Source organism: Lepisosteus oculatus, chromosome 13 (genome assembly GCF_040954835.1).
Source record: "Lepisosteus oculatus isolate fLepOcu1 chromosome 13, fLepOcu1.hap2, whole genome shotgun sequence".
Lineage (NCBI taxonomy): Eukaryota > Metazoa > Chordata > Actinopteri > Semionotiformes > Lepisosteidae > Lepisosteus > Lepisosteus oculatus.
Window position 1 is genome coordinate 6,757,880 of NC_090708.1, and position 26,087 is coordinate 6,783,966.

Sequence of the window (26,087 nt, forward strand, 5' to 3'; positions counted from 1 at the left end):
TCTGTCCCTTTCTCAACAGCCTTCTCGTCGCTGGCGGTGTCGACTGCAAACAATGCGGACTCGAGAGGTTCCCTGATAAGTATCGAGTCGAATCCCAGCACGAGTGATAAGAACAGTGAGAAAACGGACACCTGTGAGAAGGTACAGCAGCGTGACGATGTGTTAATGTAGACTTTTCCTGGGCCCAAAGCTGGTGAAACCACGGATAACATGTCTTGCTTCGTATTAAAACCATGTTTTGGGCTGCCACCGAATTCCGTTTCCATTGGAAACCATCAGATGTGCGCAACAGGCGATGTGCTATTTCACCTGATACCAGAGAATCAAGATCAGAAGGGAGAAAAGGCAGTTTGAATTGGTGCGCATTCAAAACAGATAAGCGATTTATATGGGACTCTCTCCGTTTTTCTCTTCATGAAGATTGCCCGACCCTTGTCGTTGATTGGATCGGCCCTTCGGTTCGATAAGCTGGACCAGGCGGAGACGAGAAGTCTGCTCATGTGTTTCCTGCACATAATGAAAACGATCTCCGAGGGTAAAGCGCTGCCATCTGCCCATCTGCCACTCAAGGACTGTGGCTTTTTTTCCCTAACAATCTGCTATCTGGCATATACATAAGAAAGCTCCCCCAATCCTCAAACTTTTTAATACAGTACAGTCATCTATATTTACCATTTCATCTAAAAGTTGCATGCAAACCTTGTAGCTTTGAATCAGATAATGATCTGTAATCCATTGCTTTTGATGCCTGTATGCACTTAGAGTATTTGCTTAAATGTAAAACGTCTTACAGCTTAAAAATATTTTGTCAATATGGTTTTTACTAATAAGTAGTTGTTGTGATTATTCAAAATGTTTATCACATTTACTTAGTTTAGAATGATTAAAATGCCAAATACAAGATTTGGAAAATTTAGGGCGAGATAGTAGCAGAATTCATGAACAGCTCTCTTTACAGATGTGATGGTCTCCTACTGGCACAGAGCTGTGCACCAGGAAATTTCGGACTTCTTCAACATTTTAGAGTGAGTGCTTATTAATCCATTCATCACTCAGTCTTCACTTGTCTTTTGTTCCCCTTTTTCATAGTGCTGTTGTGTTTAGTGAAACATCTGCCAAACAAGCATTAAATGTCAAAGCACAAAGATGCCAGAATAGAATAAATAGACATGCTGGTTCTGAGTAATGAATCCTTCAAACTTAAGACAACCAACAGATTTCTCCCAGTGTTTGAATTGTACCCATAGTACAGTGTGCGTGACATGCCATATGCTTGGCTGGAGCACTAATTGTGCTCATTAATTCTGTTACAGTCTCAGTTTCCACTCACTTATTAGTAATAAACCCATCTACTGATGATCAAGATAAAAACCTCATTAGTCTACAAAATCCCTAAAAACAAAGAAGTGATTGCTGATGAGAAACAAGCTCTTTTTTTCAGACAAATGACTTGTCTAGAAAATGAGAGTCCAGGAGTTTTTGTTGAAACAAAAAAGATCTGAAATGTATGAGTTAGTAATACAGAGAAAAGGGTGAGATAAACTTTAATATCGACTTTTATATTTCTTTTACCTTCACCCATAAGTCTGTTATGAATTGATTTGTCAAGCTAGCCTTTTTAAAATAATTTCTCCAAAAGAAAATCTCCAGAGACCATTTATTGATGTTGCAGCATATTATCTGATAAATACAGCTACATGTATGCCATTGTATAAAATACGTATTAGATTCCCAAACTAAAATGTTGCATTCTTCCATTAAGGCTGTGTCTCCAGCACTTTAGATTTCTGGGGAAGAGGCATATAGCTAGGTAAGTACTTTACATTACACAGGCATTATCTGTTATGAGTACTTGTCTCTGTTCTTTGCATGAAATGTGGTTTTACATCCTCTTAATTTACTTGACTTGTCAGGCATGCTGTGGATAAAATAAACACTGTTGATGTGTTCCTAAATGCAGAGCGTAATTTGATTTGAAAGAATAATGAATACAGTTTTATTCAGTTTCTGCTATCTACAGTACATACAGTATATATTGTACCAGGACAAAAGGTAGACGTTTTGTTGAATATGTCAATATCGCCCTTTCTTGCTGTATGGATTCCTTACTTAGAAAATACAATATCAAATGATTATCCAAAACTTAACTGCATTGTTTTGGTAAGTATGATTTATCTTGGAGTATTTATTGGTAATAATATTAAATGAATTTATATAATTAATGTGTGTAACATATATAATTCTACACCTTCTCTTTGTGTAACAAACACAGAAAACAAGTTACTCTGAAGCTATGTTAAAAAATAATCTCTTTTTATGACTCTTTAGCTTTGTCGTTGCTTAGTAAATTAGTACACATATTTGCCAGTGTGAACACAGTAAAGACAATGTGCAGCCATTCATAGCTGTGGAATATAAAAATATGTTAGGAATTTAAATAAGATACCCTATTTCCTTAGACACTGAAATTGATTTAACATGCCTTGTTAGTAAACTGAGAGAAAAATATAAACACTCTCACAAAGGCATGACAAATATGCCTAGGATTCTGTTTTAATTACACTATTCGGGTTCCAGAAATATGATAATATTGGTAAGATGGTACAAATACATGACAAATACCTGGTAAAATGGTCACGGTAATTTTCTTAAGGGATAATTTGGTAATATGACATACTAGTTTGGTGATTTTCTCGATTTTGTTCATGTTCATTTTAATTCTGTGGCTACCTCAACTGGAAAAAAAGAAAAGGTTGTGATTTGGTACTGATACAATTGTTTTTCCCACAGAAAAATAGCTGTAAATTTGCCATTTGTGCAGTTTTCACACTGGCATTGTCTTTCATCTCTGGGTTGTATTAAACAAACTGTTTCTCAATGTGATATTTGTGTTTTGTTAAAAATATGATAAGCCTTCATTTCTGTTCTCATTTCATCTTTTATCACCCTGTGTTTCAGTCTTTTTATTCCTACTTCATTAGCAATTATCTGATTAGTCTACAGCCTCTCTTTCCCTACCAAGCTGGACTTTCCAGATTTCATCAGTATTAACAGTTACCATGATTGAGATAAATCACAATTGCATAATAGCAATTGTAGACATATATTTATAACTCACATCATGGCAACTCTGTTGTTACTGATCAAGTCAATATCTGACATAGTGAATTTGAGCTGTGCTCATTTGCCCCTTGCTTTGCAGTGCTTTTGAGAATAAAACTGTTCTTTTAAAACTCAGAATTTCCATCTTCACCACTGGACAGAAACCTCTTCACCTCTTTTTAATTAGAGTTTGTAAAGACAGCCAACTTGACATTGTCAAAAATTTGCCTTTGGTCTTTGAAACAGTCTTCCCTTGCATTTATTGAATAATAGAGTGTTGTCTGTAAAATAAATTAAAAAAATGTTGGGCCCCTTCTGTACCTTCACATTAAGGTTGTGTTGCAACTTGCAAGACCTAATTTGCTTAAAACATCTAAAATGAACTAATTCAGATGTATTTACAGAAGAAATTCCAAGAGGCCTCATTAATTACCCTGTCCCAGTCCCTCAGAATGAAAGCCTCCAGTGGAGCCAGATTAGTTGAGACAGACTGACAGTAGTCAAGTTCCTTATTTAAAGCCAAACATAATTAAAAACCAAATGACACAGTGAAGACCTGTAGCGTTCAGTCATAGAAGATGTACTGTATTTGGCAGGTGGGACACCGGATTAAATTATTTCACAAAACAATGTACAATGGGTTCCATCAAATTAATTATTGTAATTTAACTTTAATAGAGATGTGGTTTTTGTCTGAGCTAATGCTCCAGTACCTACAGTATTATATTCACTGTCTAAATGTTAACTGACAATGTTTCTAGACCTTTTCATATCTCTTCATATAGATTTATTTTCATTTATTTCTACAGAAGAAGTATGGTTACCCAGGAGTTATATTTAGATACGAAGAGAGATCAAACAATTTATTTAGCTGTCTCCCAATTAGTCTTCATGGCTTTACCTGTAAGTTGATATTACCTTGAAAGACAGATAATATAGGAGATGTTGGAGGCAAAGTTCAGAATCCTTTTTTTACACTACTCCTAAACTAGCTACTAATAATTCTAATCATTCACACTGATATTACTAACGCTACTTACACAATACTACACTGCCCCTACTGCTTTGCTTCCTCTCGCATGTAGTAGATAATAGTTAATAATAACAATAGTAACCTCCATCTGATTTTTTTTATGTTGGTTTCATTCAATGTGTACAGGAAGTTAGCTGCGGCAGTTAAACTCGCACAGGCCACCCAGAACAATGGCACTCTCAAAGGGTCTAGCTCTTCTCAAGCCACTGGTCTTCTTTCACAATGGTAAACACATCCAGTTCCGAGCCCGGGTTTGAAATCCGATAGATGAAGGGACACCTACCCACTAGATACATGATGTAATGAACATGCTCATAAAGCATTTGCTGCTTGGGTGTCACAGTCATGAATTTCACCACATACAATTGCTTAATTAATGTGTCAGCGTAGTTTTTTCATACAGTATGTCCTCTGATTTTGATTAAGATTGTTGTCCTGAAAGCTGGTTACTGTGCTTGCATTTGTCTGTTAGCTAATGACGTAGTGTAGGATAAATCTTAAAAACAATACAATTCTACAGCACTTGTTAATTATATACAATTACTGATAAACCATACAGTATATTTACAACTAAAACAATGGGATTCACCTTGAGGTGATTTGTATTTATATATCCCAGTAAGAACATTTTGTCATTAATATAAAAAGCATTGTTTTATACATAACACAATAGCACTCATTCCTCATATCATTCATGGGAGTTCTTTGTTTTGTACACCTAAGTAAACCTTCATTCTCTTGTTTGTAAAACTCTTAAGAACTGATAATAAACAACAATTTTAGAAAGTAGACTTGTCCACAATGTGTGCTGTGTCCCTTATTCAATGAATACCTTAATACTATGTCTTTCAATGTTCCTTTTTAAAGCGATAGAAGTCTTTAGAGGGGATTGTTTTAGATTATGAATACTACTTTAGAGTAAAACCTCTGAAATGCCTGTTAAATAGTTTCTGTGTTCCTGAAAGCAGCAAGGCTGGGGTTTCTGGAGGGCCAGGAGTTCTGACAGGGCTGTGGTTGTTGAGATGCTGTCTGCTTGTTCTCCCCACATCATCAGGATGCACTCGAGTCAGGACGGCCACAGACACGCGCGCTCCCAGACCATGCCCATCATACGAGGGAAGAATCCGCTTTCAAACCCCAAACTGCTGCAAATGATGGAAAATGCCAATGCAAATTCCAGTAAGTCTTCTTACTGTGGATGCTTGAACCTAGTGTTTTCAAACAGGCTCTGACTGACTTCAGTGGTGATTGTATTTTAGTACGGGGAGAGCTTTTTAAACGTTTTTACTCCATTGGAAAATGCATCGCGCTGCTGCAAGAAATGTGGCTGCATTCACATTATATAGAGTGAAATGCAGTATAAAGTTATTGTAGTTGTGTGAGTATTAAAAAAATGGTGTGCTCTTTCAAATATAAAGTCAGTGTTTAACAGCCATCCACTGACTTCCATGATTTGTCTTCAAATGTGTTATCTTATGTCTGTGTTTGCTCTTAGACAGCAACGTGGCTGAGACAGACTCCATAAACCCTACAGATATAGAAGCAAATGTTGCCACCGAAGTCTGCCTTACTGTCCTGGATATACTTGGACTTTTTACACAGCACCATAAGGTAAATTAAACTGACATTGAATTTGAGCTGTAGACTGTAGGAGAAGAAAGTAGTTTTTTATGTTGTACCAGGTGAACCATCATGTTAATCAGATTGTCAATGTTTGTGATCAACACATATCTAAATGTATTCTTTTCTTTTCTTTTGTTTTTGCTCATACCATACTACTTTAGCATTTCGTGTTCAGATGACACTGGTCTTTGCAACCCTAATTGTTTGGAATCCTAATATTCTGGACAGTTTGTTATTTAATGATGAACGTGGTGATGGGCAAGCAACAGTGAGATTATCAGTTCTGGCTAAGACTGCTTATATAAAAGTTCTGTAGTAAGACAAGAAAATAAAAAACAGTGAATCATAATGTACAGTAATTGGAGTATGCAAAAGAAAAAAGCATTGAAACAGCATTGCAAATATAATTAAAAATCCAATTACAATGTATTATACTTACAGTATGTATGGCCCACACTTTACATTGTACATTATAATAATATAACAACTATAGGGAATTATCTTAGTATTGATGTTTTTTTTTAAATTTGATCATTTCCATTCAGAAACAACTGCAGCAGGATGATGGCCAGAATTCCCTGATGAGAAAGGTCTTCGATACCTATCTCCTGTTCTTCCAAATCAATCAGTCCACCGCTGCGCTTAAACATGTGTTTGCAGCTTTGCGGTTCTTCATCCACAAGGTGATTCGCTCTCTGATACATTTTGTATCCTTATTCAAACACATATTCCAGACATTGAACACATGGCATTGGGACTGTAAAGTTATAATTGTCCCTTCATTTTAGAGCATGTTAGAAAAGGGCTTACTGATGTACTGCTGTTTAAAAATATCTGTAGAAGGGTCATTACTGGAATAGAAATAACAGGCAATATTCTTAAGTGTTTGAATACAAAAGGATGCTGGTGGACATATACAGTAGTTATATTGGTTGCCTAGTAATTGGTCATTTGAAAGTTATGATGCTTATGAAAGCAGAAACATAACCTATGCACATTTTGCACATATTTTGTTTTTACAGTGACTATGATCAGCACATTTTGCACACACCTATGTATTTATTTATTTTTATTTATTTTGTTGTCTTTTGTTTTATAACTATTCTGATGTCTGTTTTGCTTGTCTTGGGCTGGACTGCTGTAACACATCAATTTCCCTACGGGATTTATAAAGTATTATCTAGCTATCTAAGACCTAGTGTGATCACTTTTTTTTCTTTTTCGCTATAGTTTCCTTCAGCTTTCTTCCAAGGAAAAGCTGACCTCTGTGGGTCGTTGTGCTACGAGATTCTGAAGTGCTGCAACCACAGGTCCAGTTCTACACAGACCGAGGCGTCTGCCCTGCTCTATTTCTTCATGAGGAAGAACTTTGAATTCACCAAGGGGAAGTCCATCGTGCGATCTCATTTGCAGGTTAGTGCTAGCATTGAAATAAACCTTCCTAATGCTGATGATTCTAGATCCTTCCCTGGAATATAATAAACTGAATATAATTTTTTCTAGTGCTCTAAATCTAGATCACCTGAAATGGAATTTCCTTTCCTTTGAACTGATAAATGCTTAACAAAAGAGAGGAGACTTCTTCAACTGGTCGAATGATACTCCTTAATTCTCAAATTAAAATGTATTGATTTCCACTAGAGACAATACCTTAAAACAGATATTGATGAGGGAGCCTGGATTGCAGGTTTCAGTGTGATACTCAACATTCTTAGTGCACTTTGGATAACAGATGGATTTTACAGCTAACTGATTTAAGCTCTCTTCTGTCTACAATGCTGTGAATAATGGTTCTCATCAATTTTAATTTTCATTTCCATAAATTCATTTCATTTTCATAAATTGCCTGTTTATGTCATCCTGAGCATTGAACAGAATGACTTGAGATCTCACAAGTTAGAAGTTCTCACTGCAACTGTGTGTTTTGTTGCTCACAATTTTCATATTTTTGACAACACACACGGAAAAAATGGGACAGTGTAAGCTTTTGTCACCCTTTTCCATGCAACAATATCGTGAAACTGCGCTATGAATACGGAAGCTGACTGGGTGATTTTAGCATTCCAGTTGCTATTGTGTTCCATCAAGGATCAAATAAACCAAGTCATTTTGTGAATAAGACACGACGGCCTCACAGATATAATCTCTGCCGTATTTTAAGAGCTCGCATTGCAGCGCTGCCTATCTCTGAATCATTTCCGAACATCTTGTAGAGAACTTTGTCTTTTGATCCTTGCGAGACCTTTTGCAAGACTAACAGAAATGTGTCATTGTGCTCCTTCTCTCCTCTCTCGTTTCATAGCTGATCAAAGCTGTTAGCCAGCTGATAGCCGATGCAGGAATCGGAGGATCACGTTTTCAGCAGTCTCTATCCATAATAAATAACTTTGCCAATGGTGATGCGCCCTTAAAAGTAAGTCTTTTCTTTCTGATAATTTATTTTTTCCACTTTTTTTCACTATTTTCAGTATAGTTATAGGTTATGGTTATGTTACTGTGCGTGTGGTAGATTAACACCAGTACAGGTCTCTTCAGCAAACCAAGATGAATAAGTCAGATAAAATGTTAAAAGGTGTGTTCTGACAGGAGGAGTGCACTAGTGTGTCTCTGCTTTTTTGCCATTTACCAATAGTTTGTGAGAACAGCATCAGTGTGCAAATGATAGTGGTGTTTGACAAGACTAATTTAATATGCACATATATGATCCCTGCCATAAAAGTGTATCCTAGAGATTAATCTAGTTTGAAAGTCAGTGAGAATTGCATTCCTTTGTATGTATTAGGTAGGAAGAGAAGCATTTGTAAGCCCTTAATGATTTAAATGTATCTCCTTTTGTGCCATGCATGCATATTTCAGTGAGATTCAAACTGAAAATGAACGTGTCTGGTTAGAAAGGTATCACTGTAACAAGTGGCACAAGTGATTTCCCGCTGTAAGGTCCTGCTCCTAATGTTGCACTCTGCTTCCTCAGAACACCTCCTTCCCAGCTGAGGTCAAGGACTTGACCAAGAGGATCAGGACAGTGCTGATGGCCACGTCGCAGATGAAGGAGCATGAGAAAGACCCCGAGATGCTTGTGGACCTCCAGTACAGCCTGGCCAACTCGTATGCCAGCACGCCCGAGCTGCGCCGGACCTGGCTGGAGAGCATGGCGAAGATCCACGTCAGGAACGGAGACCTCTCGGAGGTACGCTGGCGAAGACGTGGGTCACAGACCATGACCGAGAGGGGCGCAGACATTCCAGAGCTTTGTCTGGTCTCAGAGCCTAAAATATCTCAATGTTTGCCAGCCTCTCAATGCTCATGTCAACTGCTTAGTGAGCAGTGGCTGGGATATTAATGTACAGCAATGTCATTAGAACTGGGAGCGCACACTAAACACTTATTAGGATTAATTAAGAACAATTAGGGTTTTCTTGCTCCATTAGGTCAAACATGTCTTGCAGTTTGAAATTTGGGAATAACAGAATTTAACAGCATGTATGAATCACCTGTATATCTGCTGAAGTTGACATGGTCAACAGAAATATGAATTATGGATAGAATTATGAATAGTTACTTTTGTTCAAACTGCATTATCAATAATAAGCAAACTCTATGTTGAAATAAATATTCTTATCAAGACTTTTAGACTTGTGCAATTTTCATAAAATATTTCACATTATACTTTTTTATACTGTATAATAAGTTGCAAGGGTTTCTTAAAATGTAAGCACATTGAATTTCCCAGTCCCTATTTATGGATTTGTTTAAATCTCACTTTAAGTATGACTGCAGTTTTTACTGTTTTGCTGTTATGAATTCATTATGCTTTGCATTATTATGCTATTCCTCCGTTTATGATGTCAAACAACAGAATGATGTGGTCCTATCTATAGATATTGCCACAAAAGCATCTAGATTATCTTTATATTTCAGGTACTAGCAGATAAAAATGTCGTATGGCTTTCATTACACATTAAAAGGAGGAAAACAAGCATTTTGCCTTGTTGAACTCAGAATATTCCCAGTGTTGTGGTTTTGGTGTTAGCTGTGTAAACTCTGTAGTATTCTTAATCACTTCTTTTTTCGTAGGCTGCCATGTGTTACATCCATATTGCTGCTCTCATCGCAGAATATTTGAAAAGGAGAGGTAAGGATTTTGGTAAAAATGGTTTGATTGCACAGCTGCTGAGAGCATGAGGCACTGAAATCCTTTCCACACCCAAAAATTCGAAGCGACTGAGATCCTGAGGCTTTCGCTAACTCCCAGCTTTTTCAACTGTAACATCCACGGCTATTCTACAGTCTGCATCAGTGGGTTATTATTTGCCTTCCATATATTATAATGGAATCCAGAATACCCAGACAGAGGAGTGATTGAGTCCCTTAATCTTGTGTATTAGCTGATACGGAAGAACAGGTAATTATGCTTCCTACGATGCAGAATATTGAATATCCATGTATAATGCTTCACATTTGCAAAACTGCTTTTGCCTGATGCAGTTATTCCTTTATGCTCATTTTTATTTTATTCTGCACTGCTGCTTGCAAACGTTTGCATGCCTTTTCTATTCATAAAAAGTACACTTGTTTATAAGCATGTTCTAATTCCTAAAGACACTCTCAGTAAATTGTTGAACTCCTACCTTAACACAGGTTACTGGAAAACAGAAAAGGCTCGGAACTCAAGTGTGTTCGCAGAGGATGCAAATGTTATTAACTATAACCACTTACTAACATCTCGAGATGGAGAATGTGAGTGTTTTAATCACACATATCAATGTATAACTTACACTGTGACTGTATTTCATTGGAGGGATTTTTAGTAGTTGTTACATTAAGAAGTGGGTTAGGATGCTGAACTATGTCTTTGGCATTGAAAATCATTATTATTTAGGTGGGTCTCATAAAGAGAAGAGATACTTCAAACTTGTAGAGTATTTGTTATTTGTGCTCTTTCTTACCATAGATAACAGATAAATAATCACTGATGACAGGTTTAATTCACCTTACTTCGGTGTCAGAGTGTTAATTTATTCCTCCATATTAAATTGATTAAATGCTCTCTGTTGTAAACAAACAATGAAAGTAATGATTATAATTAAATAGTTGAATTTGTATGGAAACTTAATACACACATTTGCTGTGCTCACAAGTATGTCCATACAATTTCTCATTATTTTTAATAAAGCAGTGTTTTGGCAAAATACTCTTTAAGAATTTTTTTTTTCTGGAAAAGTTACACTATTGTGTAGGAGTGTCTTGGCTCACTTCATATCATTTCTTAATTTTTATTTTGGTATTGAGTACATTCGGTGTCTATATGGATTCTTTCCAAACTAAATTCTTAGATATTTTACAATTGCCACAGTATCCCCTTCATATAAAATATCTATTCAAGTTGTTCAGCTTTTCAACTGTTTCCATTAGAATAAACCAAGCAATTACAGAAAAAACGGATCGCAGGGAAGTCACAAGGAGATCAATGCACTTAGTCTGCTTTAACGAAAATAGATAAATCATGCTGAGTAATTTTCCATTACCTGAACTAATGATAAATTGCATTATCTTAACTATGAGGTACCCGGTATATTAAATTAAGGTTGAAAGAGACTTTCAAATATGTAATAGTGCGATCCCATAAGCAAACAATGTCATAAATGTATTCTTTGAGTAATAATTAATTACATAGTGATGATAAAAAAGGCTCAGGTACAGTACCAGGATACAGACAGATAAGGACTGCAGGCTGCAGAATTTTCCTCTGACTGGACTGTTTTACTTTTTACACACTACTAAGAACTTGCTGAACAAATTAGGTTTAAATGGATGCTGTTTTTGTATTTTTCAAGTGATAGGCGCATGTTCTAAAATGCTTGTGTTCCAAACTTCAGCTTCTTTTGCAATGGGCTGGGCAGCGTTTCTCTGCATTACCCCTAATGTAAAAGAAGAAGGAGCCATGAAGGAAGACACAGGAATGCAAGACACTCCATATATTGAGGTAAGAGATGGCGTCCACTGCTCTTCTCAAGGTGAGGGAAGAAGGGTGGGGGTACAGTGGAGATGAGATAGGTACTGTACCTTTTCATGAATATGCCCTTTGATGTTCTCAAACACTGAGGCTGGTTCTGTGCTCTCTGACTTTCCCAGGACAGTCTCGTGGAGCAGCTGGAGCTATGTGTCGACTACCTCTGGAAATCGGAGAGACACGAGCTCATCGCTGACGTCAGCAAGCCTGTGATCGCTGTGTTTGAGAAGAGAAGGGACTTCAAAGTAAGCGGATTTCAGATCGGGCAGTGTTTCATAGTCTTTCATGTAGAAGAAAATTAAAAAGAATCTAGTTTGTTTTGTCCTTGTCTCTGTCCTCTGTTGCTGCATATCAGTGAAATCGAAAAGATTTGTGTGTTTTTGAATGTGCAGCCTAATATTTTGTGCAACATGGAGAAGGAGACTTGCCTCAAGGCAGCTTATTCATTCCAATGCACTGAATATGAATGATTAAGTTGTTCAGTAACTCTTCTCCATGTCCCTGTTTCGCAGAGACTGTCAGAATTGTACTATGACATCCATCGATCATATCTCAAGGTGACAGAAGTGGTGAACTCTGAGAAACGACTGTTCGGAAGATACTACCGAGTTGCCTTTTATGGTCAGGTAAGCGGTAATCATACAATATTTTGTCTCTCTAGACTCATTGTGACTTTGACCTTAAAAGGGAAAGTCTCACCAGGATCACTGAGCAAGATATCAGATCTGTGACAGTAGATAATATGACCTGCTGGCCACCTTTATCAAAACGACAGGCTGTCTCTATAATCTGACACATGAGAAATTGATACTATTTTCAAATTATTTTTAACAATACTTTCCACTGAGCAATTGTCAGGAAAAGTTAAGGTCGAAAATAATGAACACAGCTTCTTTCCTTTTGGTTTTGTTTCTCATTGTTCATGCGTTTCTAGATTATATAAAAATATTGTGGTTGCCTTTTGTGGATACATTGGTTACATTTCTAAGTTTAAGCCTTCTACTTCTGTGGATTTCTGCAGAGTGTTTTCTTTTTTGTTTGCATTTTCTTTTAGAATAATATACATAGACTTAAAGTAAGATACCATTAACATAAAGTGGGAAAGAAAATATGTAATGTACTGTATATGATACAAATGTAATATGCAATATATGCTTAAGTACACTTGCTTGAAGTTAGTGTGATTGCTTTTCGATTTCCTTTATATGATTTTTACTTTGTTTAATATTTTTCTTACACAAATAGTTGTGTATTTAACAAGAAACACCCATTTTACAGAAGTATAACACAGACATGCCTGAAAAAACCTTTTCCAAACATCACTACACAAGGCTGCAACTACAGAAAAAACATTTTAACTAGCTGTTTTGAATTTTGTTAGCTGTGTATAGCTAAACATTTAGCAGTTCATCAGCAGATCATTTTGAAAAACCAGTTCACTATGTGCCGGTATTACAAGTGTACTGAAATGCAGGTGGTCCCAGTAAAGGGATCTTGATTCTAAGAGAGCAAACCCTCCGTTGTCTGCTGAATTTATACTGCACTAAGAATTGATAGAAAACAGTATTAGCTTTAAGCTTTGTGGGGTACTATTCTACATCCAGGTTTCAACCCAAAACTCTGTGGTTTGGTTGCTGTGTGAACACATAATGAGAAAAGACAGACCTAGTAAAATTCAACTGGAAGTGGGGATCAGTGGTGTTAGAGGTGAAAAAATGTCACTGGTATCCTACCTTTGGTATCTGTATATTATTCCCTAAGCACTTCATGTTATGTGCCAATTAGCATCTTTAAAGAGTGACTGTGATTCAAGAGTGGCATGCACAACACAAAGAGCTCTTGTGTGTTTTAAGCACTTTTCTTTTAGGTAAGCTCTAGTCTGAGCCTCTTTAATGCAGTCGTCTGCTCTTTTCTTCCTTTTTTGTCTTTTTCAAGGCAGTGGTAAGTTTTTCGTTTCTCTTGCATTTGCTTTACTGTTGCATAATGTTCCTAACGTGCTTCTGTCGGTGTCATACGTTAAAGTACACTAAAGTTGTTCTTTATATACCATATACATATATACACACGTGTGTATATATATGTAATCTCAGGCAATTATGTGTACATATAATATCTTAGACACTTACATTTTACATTCCCTCAAAATCCCCTTATATTCTTCTCCGTGGTCTTTCCATAGAATTCAAATGTCATCTTAACTCTTTCAAACTTTCCTGGCTTAATATTACATGACACCAATATGGTTAACATTGTAGCAGAAGTGGCTGAGAGAATCTATTTTTTCATAAAGGTTTTAAAACTGTGTTCATCTGCCATTACACTGCAGTAATTTTGCCTTCACATACTGAGACTTTCTGCTTTTGGAATTGCTTCCTTTTCATTATTAGGTTTTCTTTCCATTCCACATCTAATGTGCTGTAAATAATTCCCTTTGACATTAACACCTGTGTTGTTTGTCACACCTAAGTCCACAATGCCCAGAGAAAATTGTCAACGTGAGAACTTAACATCTTATAATAAATTTAATGATTTAGGCCAAACTATTCATTTGAAAATGTAGAAGTCTGTCAGGTATACTCACGGTATGTAACAAGTTTGTGTTAATTTAATCACATTTCAGTTATAAAAACTAAAGTTTAAATCCACTTGCATTGTAATTATTTTTATATTGATTGGATATTGAATTCCCCTTGCGGGAATATTTTCACACAGAGTCATTCCTGCTGGTTTGCTCAGTCTTACGTTTAAAAGTCAAATGGAGGTCTGGACCTAGTTAAAACCCTGCTGTTGATAGTTCCAACCCAAACAAAATTACAGATCTTTTCACAATACTGTGCTAATCTGGGGGGTGTTACAAAATCTGAGTGTGATCTTAATAAGGGCATTAAGGCCCCGCTGTCCTTACCACTCAGATTTACAGATGTTATGTGTGCCATGTTCACAACAATACCCTCATTCCCCACAGGGTGGTAGTATATACTAAGAAAGTCTTCTAACAGTCTCAGGCCTTTTGCTTCTTATACATTTTCTATTAAACCAAAAACAAGAACCATCACAATAAAGATAACCCTCCATTAAAATAGGTTATTTGGTTCACAGAAAAGAATGAACAAAAATATTGATATAATATCCTATATTTCACTAAATAACAAGAAGAATTTCTATAAGATTCTAAATGGTGCTTCTTAATGGATCATGGTGCTATAGCAGACACTTTGGGCAAAAAAGGGTTTAGGGATCCTGACAAATATCAAACACAGTGACCCCTATAACCTAAAGTCTTTAGGTTGTTTTTTTTTCTCATTTATTTTATTAAATGTATTCGACAGGTATTAATTTTATTGTTTATGCATAAATTCTTACAAAACACAGAAGTATTTGCAGTTTCCTCATTAGCCCTGTCATTGATATTGATATTTATTTTACCAAACAATAAAATATTTCAGTATTTGATCATGAATTGCTCAACAACACTTTTTCTTTAATAAAATATAAAGGCAAAATAATTGTTAAATTTGGATTTGTTTTTGTTCCATGAGATCTCCCAGATTTCATAATGAATACATTAGTAGGAAGATTTGTCCTTATTAGGCAGTTAATCTCAGAAAAAGACACAAGAGAAGGACATTTCTTTTCTGTCACAGTTCTTTTCAGTTTTCGGTATGCAAGTTTCCCACTATCAAGCAGAGTTGTTCTTTTTGCGTATTTTTTCAGCAGTTTCATTGAATGATAGCACTCCAGAATCGACTGTATTTTTCTGAAAACCATTTTTGTTGTAAGATTCACCTTCAGTGGACAGAAAGCTAAAATATTAACAACAATCTTCAAAGATAGATCTACAATTACTGCAGGCTCTTCACATCTAAGGTTATTTGAAAAGACAGTACAATTGAGCATAATATAATATAACCATCTATCTTTTACAGGGATTTTTTGAAGAAGAGGAGAGCAAAGAATTCATATACAAAGAGCCCAAACTGACAGGTCTTTCAGAAATATCCCAGAGGCTGCTAAAACTGTATTCCGATAAATTTGGAGCAGACAATGTAAAAATGATCCAGGATTCAAACAAGGTGCGTTTAAACCAAATTATTTTAAATTATTATTTCAGGAAAGACATAACGTAAAGTTTAGCTGTTTATAGTGTATTGTTATTGTGGGCATCACTTTAAATATTTCCTCAGAAGAATGTTATAACACCCAGTAGAAATACATTTTATTTAGGTTCAGAGAATGAAGTGCACTGTGCAGTACTGTAAGATTGTGGTCACTTCTGTTCACAGCCATAAATGAATGAGAAACTGTTTTTAGATGGAGTGACCTTTCAAATGAGTTCATGTTTGAATTGGATCAATTATTCATTTTGATTACATTCTCAAGATAAATATGTTTCGGCTTCGCTTTTCTACAGTACGTGCTGTTTTTGTGTTCACAACAGTGTCTTTGACAAAACTCCAAATTAAAATACAATTCATTGGTGAGATACTCGGGTGGTTGTACTCAGCCAGTGAATGATTCCTGTTTATATGTTTGAACCTGAAAGCTTATTACCATCTTAAATCCATTGTGTGGTAACTGACTAAACACACTTGTATCATCATGATAAAACAGTGAGTGGGATCGTGTGGAAAATATATATTTCAATTTTATTCTCTCTGCAATCTCTATGTTGTTTTAGGTCAACCCTAAGGATTTGGATCCAAAATACGCCTATATCCAGGTCACATACGTAACTCCATATTTTGATGAGAAAGAGCTTCAAGAAAAGAAGACCGACTTTGAGAGACATCACAACATCAAACGCTTTGTGTTTGAGACTCCCTTTACACTGTCCGGGAAAAAGCATGGGGACGTTGAAGAGCAGTGCAAAAGACGAACTATCTTGACAAGTGCGTCCATAGTTTTCCTCTTGAAAATATTAGCTGAATAATCGCAGACAACAGATTACAGAGTCATGTGTATCCATTAATGGTACTTGAAAACTACTTCACGATTGCCTTTCACTTCACAGTAGGTTGGATTTATTCCACAATGCCAATAAGACCTAGTAAACGTCTCCAGTTGCAGGGTGATTCTAAATCATACTCTTTTTTAGAGTGCTGTGAGAAGGTAACAGCTGGAGTCCTCCATCCTCCATTGCTTAGTAACTAATGGACATCCTGCTTGCCAGTCTTATACGATTACAAGGAAGGTTACAGACAAGACCAGGCCATCTGGCCCTTCAAGCTTGTTTGCTAGTTCATAGCTAATTGAACCAAAGTTCTCAACCAGTTGTTTTTTTAAAGAAACCAGAGCATCGACTTTAACATTGCTGTGTAACATATTGAATATTCCTACAACCCTTTGCTTAAGACGTACCTCCAGTTCTCGATTTTTAATACGCCTCCATGCAGTTTTCTACTTGTGTCCTGAAGATTGTGTTCCCACCATGGGTTTTTACAGAATTCAACAGGGCTGCCTTTATTCATTCCACTGAGGATTTAAATATTTGAATTTTCTTTTCTTATTTGGTCATAAATACATGTTTTTTTAGTTTTATTAAATGTTCAGTGTCCTACACCTGTTATAAAATACAAAACTGTCTTTTCTATTTGTGTCTTGAAATACTAGGGAATGTCAGGTTTCCCTTTAACAAATATTTAGAGGTCTACGGTTGTGTATTCTATGCAAATAAAGTTACTTATCATTTATTTATTTTTTTGGTCTGCCTTGCAGCCAGCTCTACATTTCCATATGTGAAGAAACGTATCCAGGTTGTTGACCAGCAAAGCACAGAGCTCAACCCAATTGAAGTGGCCATTGATGAAATGTCACGGAAGGTGTCAGAGCTCAACCAGCTCTGCTTCATGGAGGAGGTGGACATGATCAGGCTGCAGCTGAAACTTCAGGGCAGTGTTAGTGTCAAGGTAATGTATTGAAAGCACCAGGTGTGTACATTTCACAGTCCAGACCCCCAGGGCCAGAGAAACCTCCAGCTGTTCCATTAGTCTGGGAGTTGAGATGAGATCTGCTGTCATGTCTTGTGAATGGAAGGAAATGAAATAGAGAGCACATCTTTGATTTAATTCTGCCTGAAAAATTAGAATAATGGAATGCGTCTGTTAAGATGGGGCTTGTGCTTTGAAATTTTAAGTTGCTGTTTGAAATTCTAAAAGGCAAACTTCACAAATGAAAGAATAACAGCAGGTGTCTTTTTGATTGCTGTGCTAGCTGCCGTGCTGTTGTAGAGCTGAGTGAGCCTCTTACTAACATACATCCAGAGACGTGTCTTAGAAGATTTGCAACCTAATCCTTTTCTACAAAAGAGCCTTAAATCAATTCCAAGACCATGTTTCACATAAGATTTTAATTTGGATTATGCTTGCTCACCGTTCTTACTCTAAAACATGATTATATCAAAAGAAAGGCTGAAGTAATCCTGGATTAATTTCAATAGGCATTCATAAATAGCACACAGATTAAGGTTTATGACAATATCCCCATTAACTTAATCCTCTAGGGTCTCGGAAATAGAATTTTCTTTTTACATTTTCTCTTTTCGGAGCATCCTCTAAGGCAGTATTGCACTAGTGATTAGCTGTCAGTTTATTAACATGCAAACATTTCAGTCTTTCCAGAGGAATGTGATGTAATGTGTGCAGAACAGTTTATTCAAAGGTCTGGAAAGGGAAAACAAAACCCCTTTATGCAGTGACAGTCCAAATCACTGTATCTTTTAATGTTCATTGGCTGCCCACATTACATATGTTACATATGCTTGAGTTTCGGAATGCCTGCTCTGCGTTTTTATGACAGAAATGGCTTATGATGACTGAACGTCCAGCAGCTTTACTACAGCTAATGTGTTGTGCTACATTGCATTGTCGACAGAAGGGTCTCCATCCTGCATCCCTCCACTTTCTAACTGCTTCTTCCAAATTGGAATCACTGGGGGCGGGAGTCTATCCTGGCAAGCAATGAGCACAAGGCATGGTACAGCCCAGACGGGCGTAGTCCTTCACACAGACATGCATACGCACATCCTCACACCCAGGACCAACCAATTCTCCCAGAGGCTAATTAACCCAGCTGCATGTTTTTGAGCTGTGGGAGGAAACCAGAGCACTGATAGTTTCACTCGAACATGGGAAGGACATAGGCACTCTGTGCTGATAGCTCCCTAGGTCTGGAATTGAACCCAGGGCCCCTGTGCGGCGATTGTCCCTGACCACTGCACCACCGTGCTGCCCTTGACTGGGCCTCCTGGTGAATGAAATCTCCAATGTTGCAGGTCAATGCTGGCCCGATGGCGTACGCCCGAGCTTTCCTGGAGGAGAAGAATGCAAAGAAGTATCCCGACAACCAAGTGAAACTCCTGAAAGAGATTTTCAGGTAATGCTTGTGGTCATTTGCTTCTTCTGCGAGTCATTTTAATTCAAAGTTAAAAGAAGACAAACATGAAATGCTAACCTAGATGTGTCACCAAGTACAATTGCACATCAGAAACAGATGACAAGAAATGGAGAGGCTTAGAACACATTTGGGAAAATATCCTGTTTCATTGCCGCAGATGGCTTCAAGCTAGAGATTTCAATTCCTCATAATGTTCATTATTTATAGAGTCTTCCATGTTAGAGGCACCTTTCAGTTTCCTCAGTTTGTCATGTAAACCTGAATGATTTCTGGAACACTCAGTACCCTAGGAGTTTGAGATTGGATCTGTCTATAGATTGATTTATTGTTTTACATTCTACAGTATTCTACCATGGAGATTAAAAAATGTAGTTGAGTGAATAAATTGAAGGTCTGTAGCCCTTATATCCCTTCTTGGTGGGAGTACTGTGTAGAACATTTCTCATTCTGCAGTACAGGGCAGCATCATTTGCTGAAGAAATGCATAAATAATGAGGAAAGATAGATATTACTGAACAGAGTCAAGTAATGGCACATCAGACTTGATTGTCGCTCTTGTGCGATGTGCCTCTTGCTGCTGCAGGCAGTTTGCAGAAGCATGCGGGCATGCTCTGGAGGTGAACGAACGCCTGATTAAGGAGGACCAGCTGGAGTACCAGGAGGAGATGAAGACCCACTACAAAGACATGCTGAGTGAGCTCTCCAGTATCATGAATGAGCAGGTGAGCTGTCTCTCTCTCACTGCACATGGGTCAGAGACTCCTGTACCAGATGACTGAGCTGGACACACCTTTAACCTCATAATTCAGGTTCAATGCCAGCAGATTAAACTGTTGCCTACAGCAGGTTGCACTAAACCCATCCCCTGGCTCATTTGCATCCATTCTTAACAGGTGCTACTGTCTGCTTTATTCTATACTGTCTAAATGGTAAAGCAGTTTCATTTCAATCATTATTATATTGTCATGATTTTCTGAGTAATGCCCAACAACAATTTCACAATGACCATTTATTTCAGATTTTTACAGAGGATATTTTCCACAGCTTTTCAAGGGAGTACAAGTTTAAGGATGCATGTCGTAACAGATAATTAAAACAATAGATGGTTACACAAAACACACTTTTTTAATTACTGTTTAAATTGTCTTTAGTTGATTAAGTTTCAACATGCAATTTCTTATTATTTTAATTTTAAATAAGGAGAATTTTCTTTTTATGATAACGTTTGCACTTTTTTTTAGGTTTACTGACAGATAGAAGCATCCAATAGGATTCATTTAACATATTAACATAAACGTACTTACCATGCTTCCCTAACAATATTGACAAGAAGTCATATAATATTCATTTTTTGATCCTGCTACTCTTGGGAAATCAAAGGTACAACTGAGCACATATGTTGAGATCAGACACGATTGTGTCACGTCTCCCTGCCTGAAGACTGCAGGCAGAGCTGACCTGTATCCACACTTTTCCCAATGTTTTCCGTTGCTTTCTTTTTTTCTTCCTTAGCTGCATTATGGCACCATCTCTTCCAGTTTCTGCTCATCTCTTTCTAATATCTCACTCGCAACAGTTTCCAAAACTGGTATGTCATGTTTTCTTCTTTCTCGTTCTCTGTTCTCAGTGCTTGGTTATACCTCCCTGGCAAGTACTCATCAGTCCCTTTGTGTTTTCCTTAGTTAAGAAATCTACCAATCCATCTAGTAAACGCTAGCGAACATTTTGTTTCCTTGGCTGTGGCCAAACAAATTTTATGCTTTGATTTTGTTCCATCCTTTCAGAATCACGTTTTAGTTGCATGCCTTACAGATTTACAGACAAAATTAAGTTGTATTTTTTAAAATCTGAACAGAAAAAAATGTCCCAAGGATTTTACCTGGAGCTATGTAAATTGATATGAGGGTGGCCTTTTAATACTGGAGCTTGGAGGACACTGACATCTGTTTTTAGGGAATAGCGTGACACTGTACTGAATGTCTCTTATTCTACTATCTCTTTGACTTGCATTATTTTGTAGCTGAAAGGTGTAATTTTGGGTCAATGGAGGAAATTATTTATAACCATAAAACAGATTGTAGTATTAATAATTGCTTTAAGTCAAAAACATGATCACCCAACAATCTAAATGATAAATCCAGTATTTGAGATTTTGTTTTGCTGGAGGTTTGTTCCTCATGAATGAAATCTGACATGTACTGTAGCTCTGAGTTTGATGTTTTGATTTAATTCAATTGTATGCGTTAGGGGAGGCAAATCATACACTAAAAGTCTATAGATGACAGGAAGCTTATCACAAAGTAGTTAAATACTGTAATTAATAAATAATTTACTATACGTCTAATGATGTGGTTTTATACCCTACTTATCCTAATGAGATGGGTTTAAATCCCTGTCTTCTGTGACTGAAGCAAAAAACAATTCACCTCAGCTATATAGTTACTGGTGTGTGCTAAGTATTTTTTAATTACTATTGAAAAAGAAACACTCTGATTGAGATAAAAAAGCAGGCATGAGAATCTCATGTGAGCACTATCAGGGAGAGTCTATGTGCTGCTCCTTATGTGCTGAGGGGTGATCCCTGCATTGTGACGTGCTCTCTGACCTGCTTAACACCACAGAAATCGGTATGAGCTCTGGCCAGATCAGCCACTGTGGCTCTGGTAGGCTCCCTCCATTTTGCCTAGGAGCTGGACAGAACAGGGTATTTTGTTACAGTAACTCTGTGGTCATGTTTCCTTATGAAACGGCTGCTTTGTTATTTAAAGACGTTTATGGTTATCCAGAAAGCCATGGTTAAAAGAGTCACATAACTGAGTGAATGAATCATGCTGCAATGAGCTCAATGTTCAGCAATATTTTACATTTAGCTTTTTATGAATGTATGTTGTCGAGAGACTTCCGTTAATCTCCCTGGACGATATACGTGCATCGTATCACGGCAATGTAAACCATACTCCTGGCTTAGACTTTTTTTTCCGTTTCTGTTAAAGATTGTGTACAGGGAGGACACCTCAAGACAACAAGGAATGGAGCGTCATCACGTCTTTCGAGCAATCAGTAAAACCGTGGCCTCGAGCCAGCAAGGAGCCACCGAAACAGCCAAAACCGACTGACTGCGATGAAACCAAGAATGGCTGTTGAACCTGTACAGTATTCTTTTCAAAATGAAGTTTTAAAAAAAAAAACTGTGACATTTACAAACTGGAAATAAGGGAATAGACCACAAGGGAAATCCAGAACTCGCTGAAGATTGCTGTTACAGTATGTGAATGACGTCTGTATACCAGACTGGTTGATTTTTCAGGCCGCGCCCCTGTCGGTGTTCCCTCTGCCTGTCCCGGCCCCCTGAGGATAGTGTTGTTGAGCCTTAACCAGGCTGTGTACTTCATGTGAATGTATAGCATCAGACTGAGCTATCTTGTTTCTTAACACCCGCAACTCCCAGTTACAGATTTTAAATGGAAAGTCAATGTTTTATAATGGATTTTTGATTTTGTGTACTGTTTTAAAATGTAAATAAGAATTAATATTTAATTTTTTTTCTGTTCCTTTTTATATAAAATATGAAATTTGGGTTTCGAGAAATTTTAAAAAAGAAGTCACTAAATTTTATGTATAACATTTAAATAAAATTTGTTTAAGTCTGTAACAAGCAGATTACTGTGTTTTGTAACTGCCCTCTTTCTGTCGAGTCATATATTCATCAGGTTGGAAACATAATCAAACATTGCATACAAATGAGTTATAAGAATGATTCTATGCTTTGTTTTTTCATGTTTTATGTTTTTTTTTTGCTTTTTCCATAGGAGAATTTCATAAGCTTCGGAGTTTGGCCAATGTATGCAGTTACTGAGAGAAAATTTTGGCAGCTGAAGGGATTTTAGAACAAATTAATTCCACCTTGTCTACTTTTAATATGCTGTAGTTAACACATGATTTCATCGCAAATTGTAAATACATAATAATAACACAATGTAAGAGATTTCCATGATCTAGTTAAATTACCATTATAATTTACATAATCCCCAGTATGTTTTACTTAGTAATCAACTATACTGTGTAATTCTTATAAGGATTTTTAACATCAAGTAGAAGTCAATGTCAATTATACGATATAAGGATTAATTAGCTTTGACCATTTACAATAACTTAAACCCGAACTGTATACAGGATGTTACATTTCCAAGCTTTTCAAGATATCAGTGTCAGCTTTTCTACATTTTAAGACGGTGGTTTTGCGTCACTTCAGTTCTGACAGTTGGAGCGCAGTAGATTGGATAAGAGCCCTAAAATGTAACTGAGTTCAGAAAAGGCGTGTAACTGAAGATGGATAAGTACAGTAGGTGTGAATTTTACATTTACCACTCTGTGCAAAACGTTGAGAGATATGCCGCTCCTCATTATCTTGAAGAGCTCCAATAAGAGTCCCTGAATTTTTATGTGTTCCATTGTTTCAGAACACAAAAAACTACCCTCTCTCCCTCTTTCTCTCTCATAATGCGGTTTGCCACCTTTGTTGTCAAATGGCTATTTGTATTCACATTTGAAGAAACAACTTCAACAGATTTAGCAGCTCCTCTGAAATGAAAATCTACTGATATGTGATTGCCCAGCTGCACGGTGCACACAGTTAATTTCCTTTCCATTTGTGTGGTGACAGCGCAAGCACATCAGTGTAATTATAGATAATTGCTCGGCCCTTCACCCCCACAATAGAAAGATCTGTGTGGAGTGGCTCCATGTGATGAAATCAGCCTTTATAGTCCTGTCAGCCTCTGGGAAATTCAGCAACAAAAGATTTGCTTATTTCTGTTCAGTGAAACAACAGAGAAAGAACCAGCTATCCCCTTTCAGCTCATTTCTCTTTGAAGAATATGTGGAAGTCTTTGGTATTAAACTCACATGCAAAGACAGAGATTAATGGACCCACATTTACAGTATAATACATCGCGACACCTTAGTAATTATTAAACCTGTACATCTGGTTCTTGTTATTTTTTTTTCTTCAGTGCCTTACCTGAAAATGATTCTTCGGAACTAATGCACAGCAACTTGCTTTTCCATTTCATACCAAGAACTGAAATCCAAAGATCCACAGAGACTATCCAGAGAGCTTCAATCGTGTGTTTTCTCATGTATGTAACAAGCTGTATTGGATTGTGCTCTTGTGCGTTAATACCTGAAGGTTCCTGATCTGCAAGCACCTGCTTCAATTAGCCCCTGCTTAATGGGTTCAGATTAATTTGAACCCACTTCTCCTGAGTTTAATTGGCTTGCAAGGCATCCAGCCATCCACACTGTCCTGTTCAATAACCAGGCCCTTTGTAGAAGCCTTTGTTGTTGTTTCGAAAAATGATGGAAGTCTTGCCCCAACTGGAACACAGAACGAAAAATTATCTTTCAAAAAACAAAGTAAAAGATAAAATATAGTAAGAAAGAGTATTCCATGTCTATAAAAACAAAATGAATAAAGAGTGTCCCCCAGTTTTTCTGTGTCTAGAGTGTCCAGTTACCCAAAATGATTGTAGAAGCCTTGGGGATACAATGTACTCCAGTATTGTACCTGCAAATGCTACAGACATTAAGAAATACTGGTTATTTATGGATGAAACACATCCTCAACGTAAATACGAGTATACTATATATGTACAAATTTACACTGCTGTATGTAGCGATATGTACAGTACACTGAAGAAAGTTCGGTATGTCCAGAATTCAGGAGCCAGGTTCCTGACCAGGTCTTGTGCAATTGATCATCTCACAATTATACAGCTACTATTAAAAAAGAAAAAAAGAACTTAGGTAGTCCAGCACAAAAGTGAGATCTTTGAAGAATATACTCTCACGGTTAGATTATGGAAGTATCCTTTGAGGGTGTCTGACCTGAAGAAGAAATGAAAGGGGGTTGTGGTGCATATCAAACAACGTGTAGTGAGAGAATAGTGCTGACCTTTAACTAAAAGTCAGGAGTGTCTTCCTGAGCATTGAAAACAGGCTGGTATTTGTTCTGTATCTTCTGTTAGTATTTTACTGCCAGACCGGTCTTAAATATTACTGGGTATCCAGAAGCTGTATCATCCTATAGTCCTGGTCAGCAAAGTCACTGTAAATCAGTAAATATTTTTCATTTAATATTGATGGATTACTAATACATTGCCTTTCTTTGTGAGAACACTCTTCATCATGAGACTGAGAATAAATATTTTTGTAAAATCAATAAATCACAAGACACAAAACCAAGGAAGAAATTTCAAACCTAACTTTAAAGTTAAAGCGACAATGTGATACTGTTGCATGTAAGAACTCTTCAATAGGGATAAGTTAACTGAAAAACATGTCTTCATATGGAAAAAAAAAAAAGCAAATGTTGCAAAGCAGAGGAAAAAAAACTAAAACAGATCTTTGAACCATAATGTAATTGCTTAAAATAATGAGTTGAGGAAGATGAATGCAAAGATCACTGTATCTGTGATTGGCTTTCATAGTTACAATAATGATTCTATTACCGTTATACAGCAAGTTGGTATTGCCTAATTAATACTAAGTAGCCACTTAATGCATTAAATTATTGCTGTATTCTCTGATTTATTAGACAGTATTACTTGCCTGCGAGTTTATATCATTCCATTACATCTGATGTAATTGGTTTATTATTGCAACTACTTTCGATTAACCGCCTTTAGCTGCAATTACCCTAACAACTACCTTTATCAGCAAAATGAATAATCAAAATGACAGCTGAAATGGGTTTAATCAAAAGCCATGCCTTTAAGTGAAGAATTTGCAAGGTAAAAGTCTCCAAAAGCCCCCTAGTGGATGAGTTTGTAGCTTCTTTTGTTGCCATGCATTTCTGAAAGTGTAGCTTTGATCATTTAAATTGTTGTTGCATGAAGATTCAGCCAAGGGATGTTTTTCTTTTGAATT

The 26,087-nt window shown here is 36.8% G+C and overlaps 1 protein-coding gene across 6 annotated transcripts in view; it reads left to right on the forward strand.

Moving 5' to 3' along the window:
* dock10 (dedicator of cytokinesis 10) overlaps window positions 1-22,815 on the forward strand; it is a 103,455-nt gene extending 80,640 nt beyond the window's left edge. For 3 of the 6 annotated variants that reach the window (XM_015360997.2, XM_015360989.2, XM_015360998.2), the window contains exons 35-57: window positions 20-141; window positions 421-535; window positions 959-1,025; window positions 1,763-1,810; window positions 4,262-4,360; window positions 5,190-5,314; window positions 5,631-5,746; window positions 6,304-6,441; window positions 6,989-7,171; window positions 8,061-8,171; window positions 8,730-8,945; window positions 9,833-9,890; window positions 10,397-10,495; window positions 11,635-11,741; window positions 11,891-12,013; window positions 12,281-12,394; window positions 15,695-15,841; window positions 16,447-16,657; window positions 17,484-17,674; window positions 19,039-19,139; window positions 19,744-19,882; window positions 20,673-20,748; window positions 22,154-22,815. In XM_015360997.2, coding sequence (XP_015216483.1) covers window positions 20-141; window positions 421-535; window positions 959-1,025; window positions 1,763-1,810; window positions 4,262-4,360; window positions 5,190-5,314; window positions 5,631-5,746; window positions 6,304-6,441; window positions 6,989-7,171; window positions 8,061-8,171; window positions 8,730-8,945; window positions 9,833-9,890; window positions 10,397-10,495; window positions 11,635-11,741; window positions 11,891-12,013; window positions 12,281-12,394; window positions 15,695-15,841; window positions 16,447-16,657; window positions 17,484-17,674; window positions 19,039-19,139; window positions 19,744-19,882; window positions 20,673-20,748; window positions 22,154-22,224 — 2,777 coding nt within the window. In that variant the 3' untranslated portion in view covers window positions 22,225-22,815. The remainder of the gene's footprint in view (window positions 1-19; window positions 142-420; window positions 536-958; window positions 1,026-1,762; window positions 1,811-4,261; window positions 4,361-5,189; window positions 5,315-5,630; window positions 5,747-6,303; window positions 6,442-6,988; window positions 7,172-8,060; window positions 8,172-8,729; window positions 8,946-9,832; window positions 9,891-10,396; window positions 10,496-11,634; window positions 11,742-11,890; window positions 12,014-12,280; window positions 12,395-15,694; window positions 15,842-16,446; window positions 16,658-17,483; window positions 17,675-19,038; window positions 19,140-19,743; window positions 19,883-20,672; window positions 20,749-22,153) is intronic. The other 3 variants (XM_069197263.1, XM_015360996.2, XM_069197264.1) reach the window with 3 other exon arrangements.
* Window positions 22,816-26,087: the final 3,272 nt, after the last annotated feature.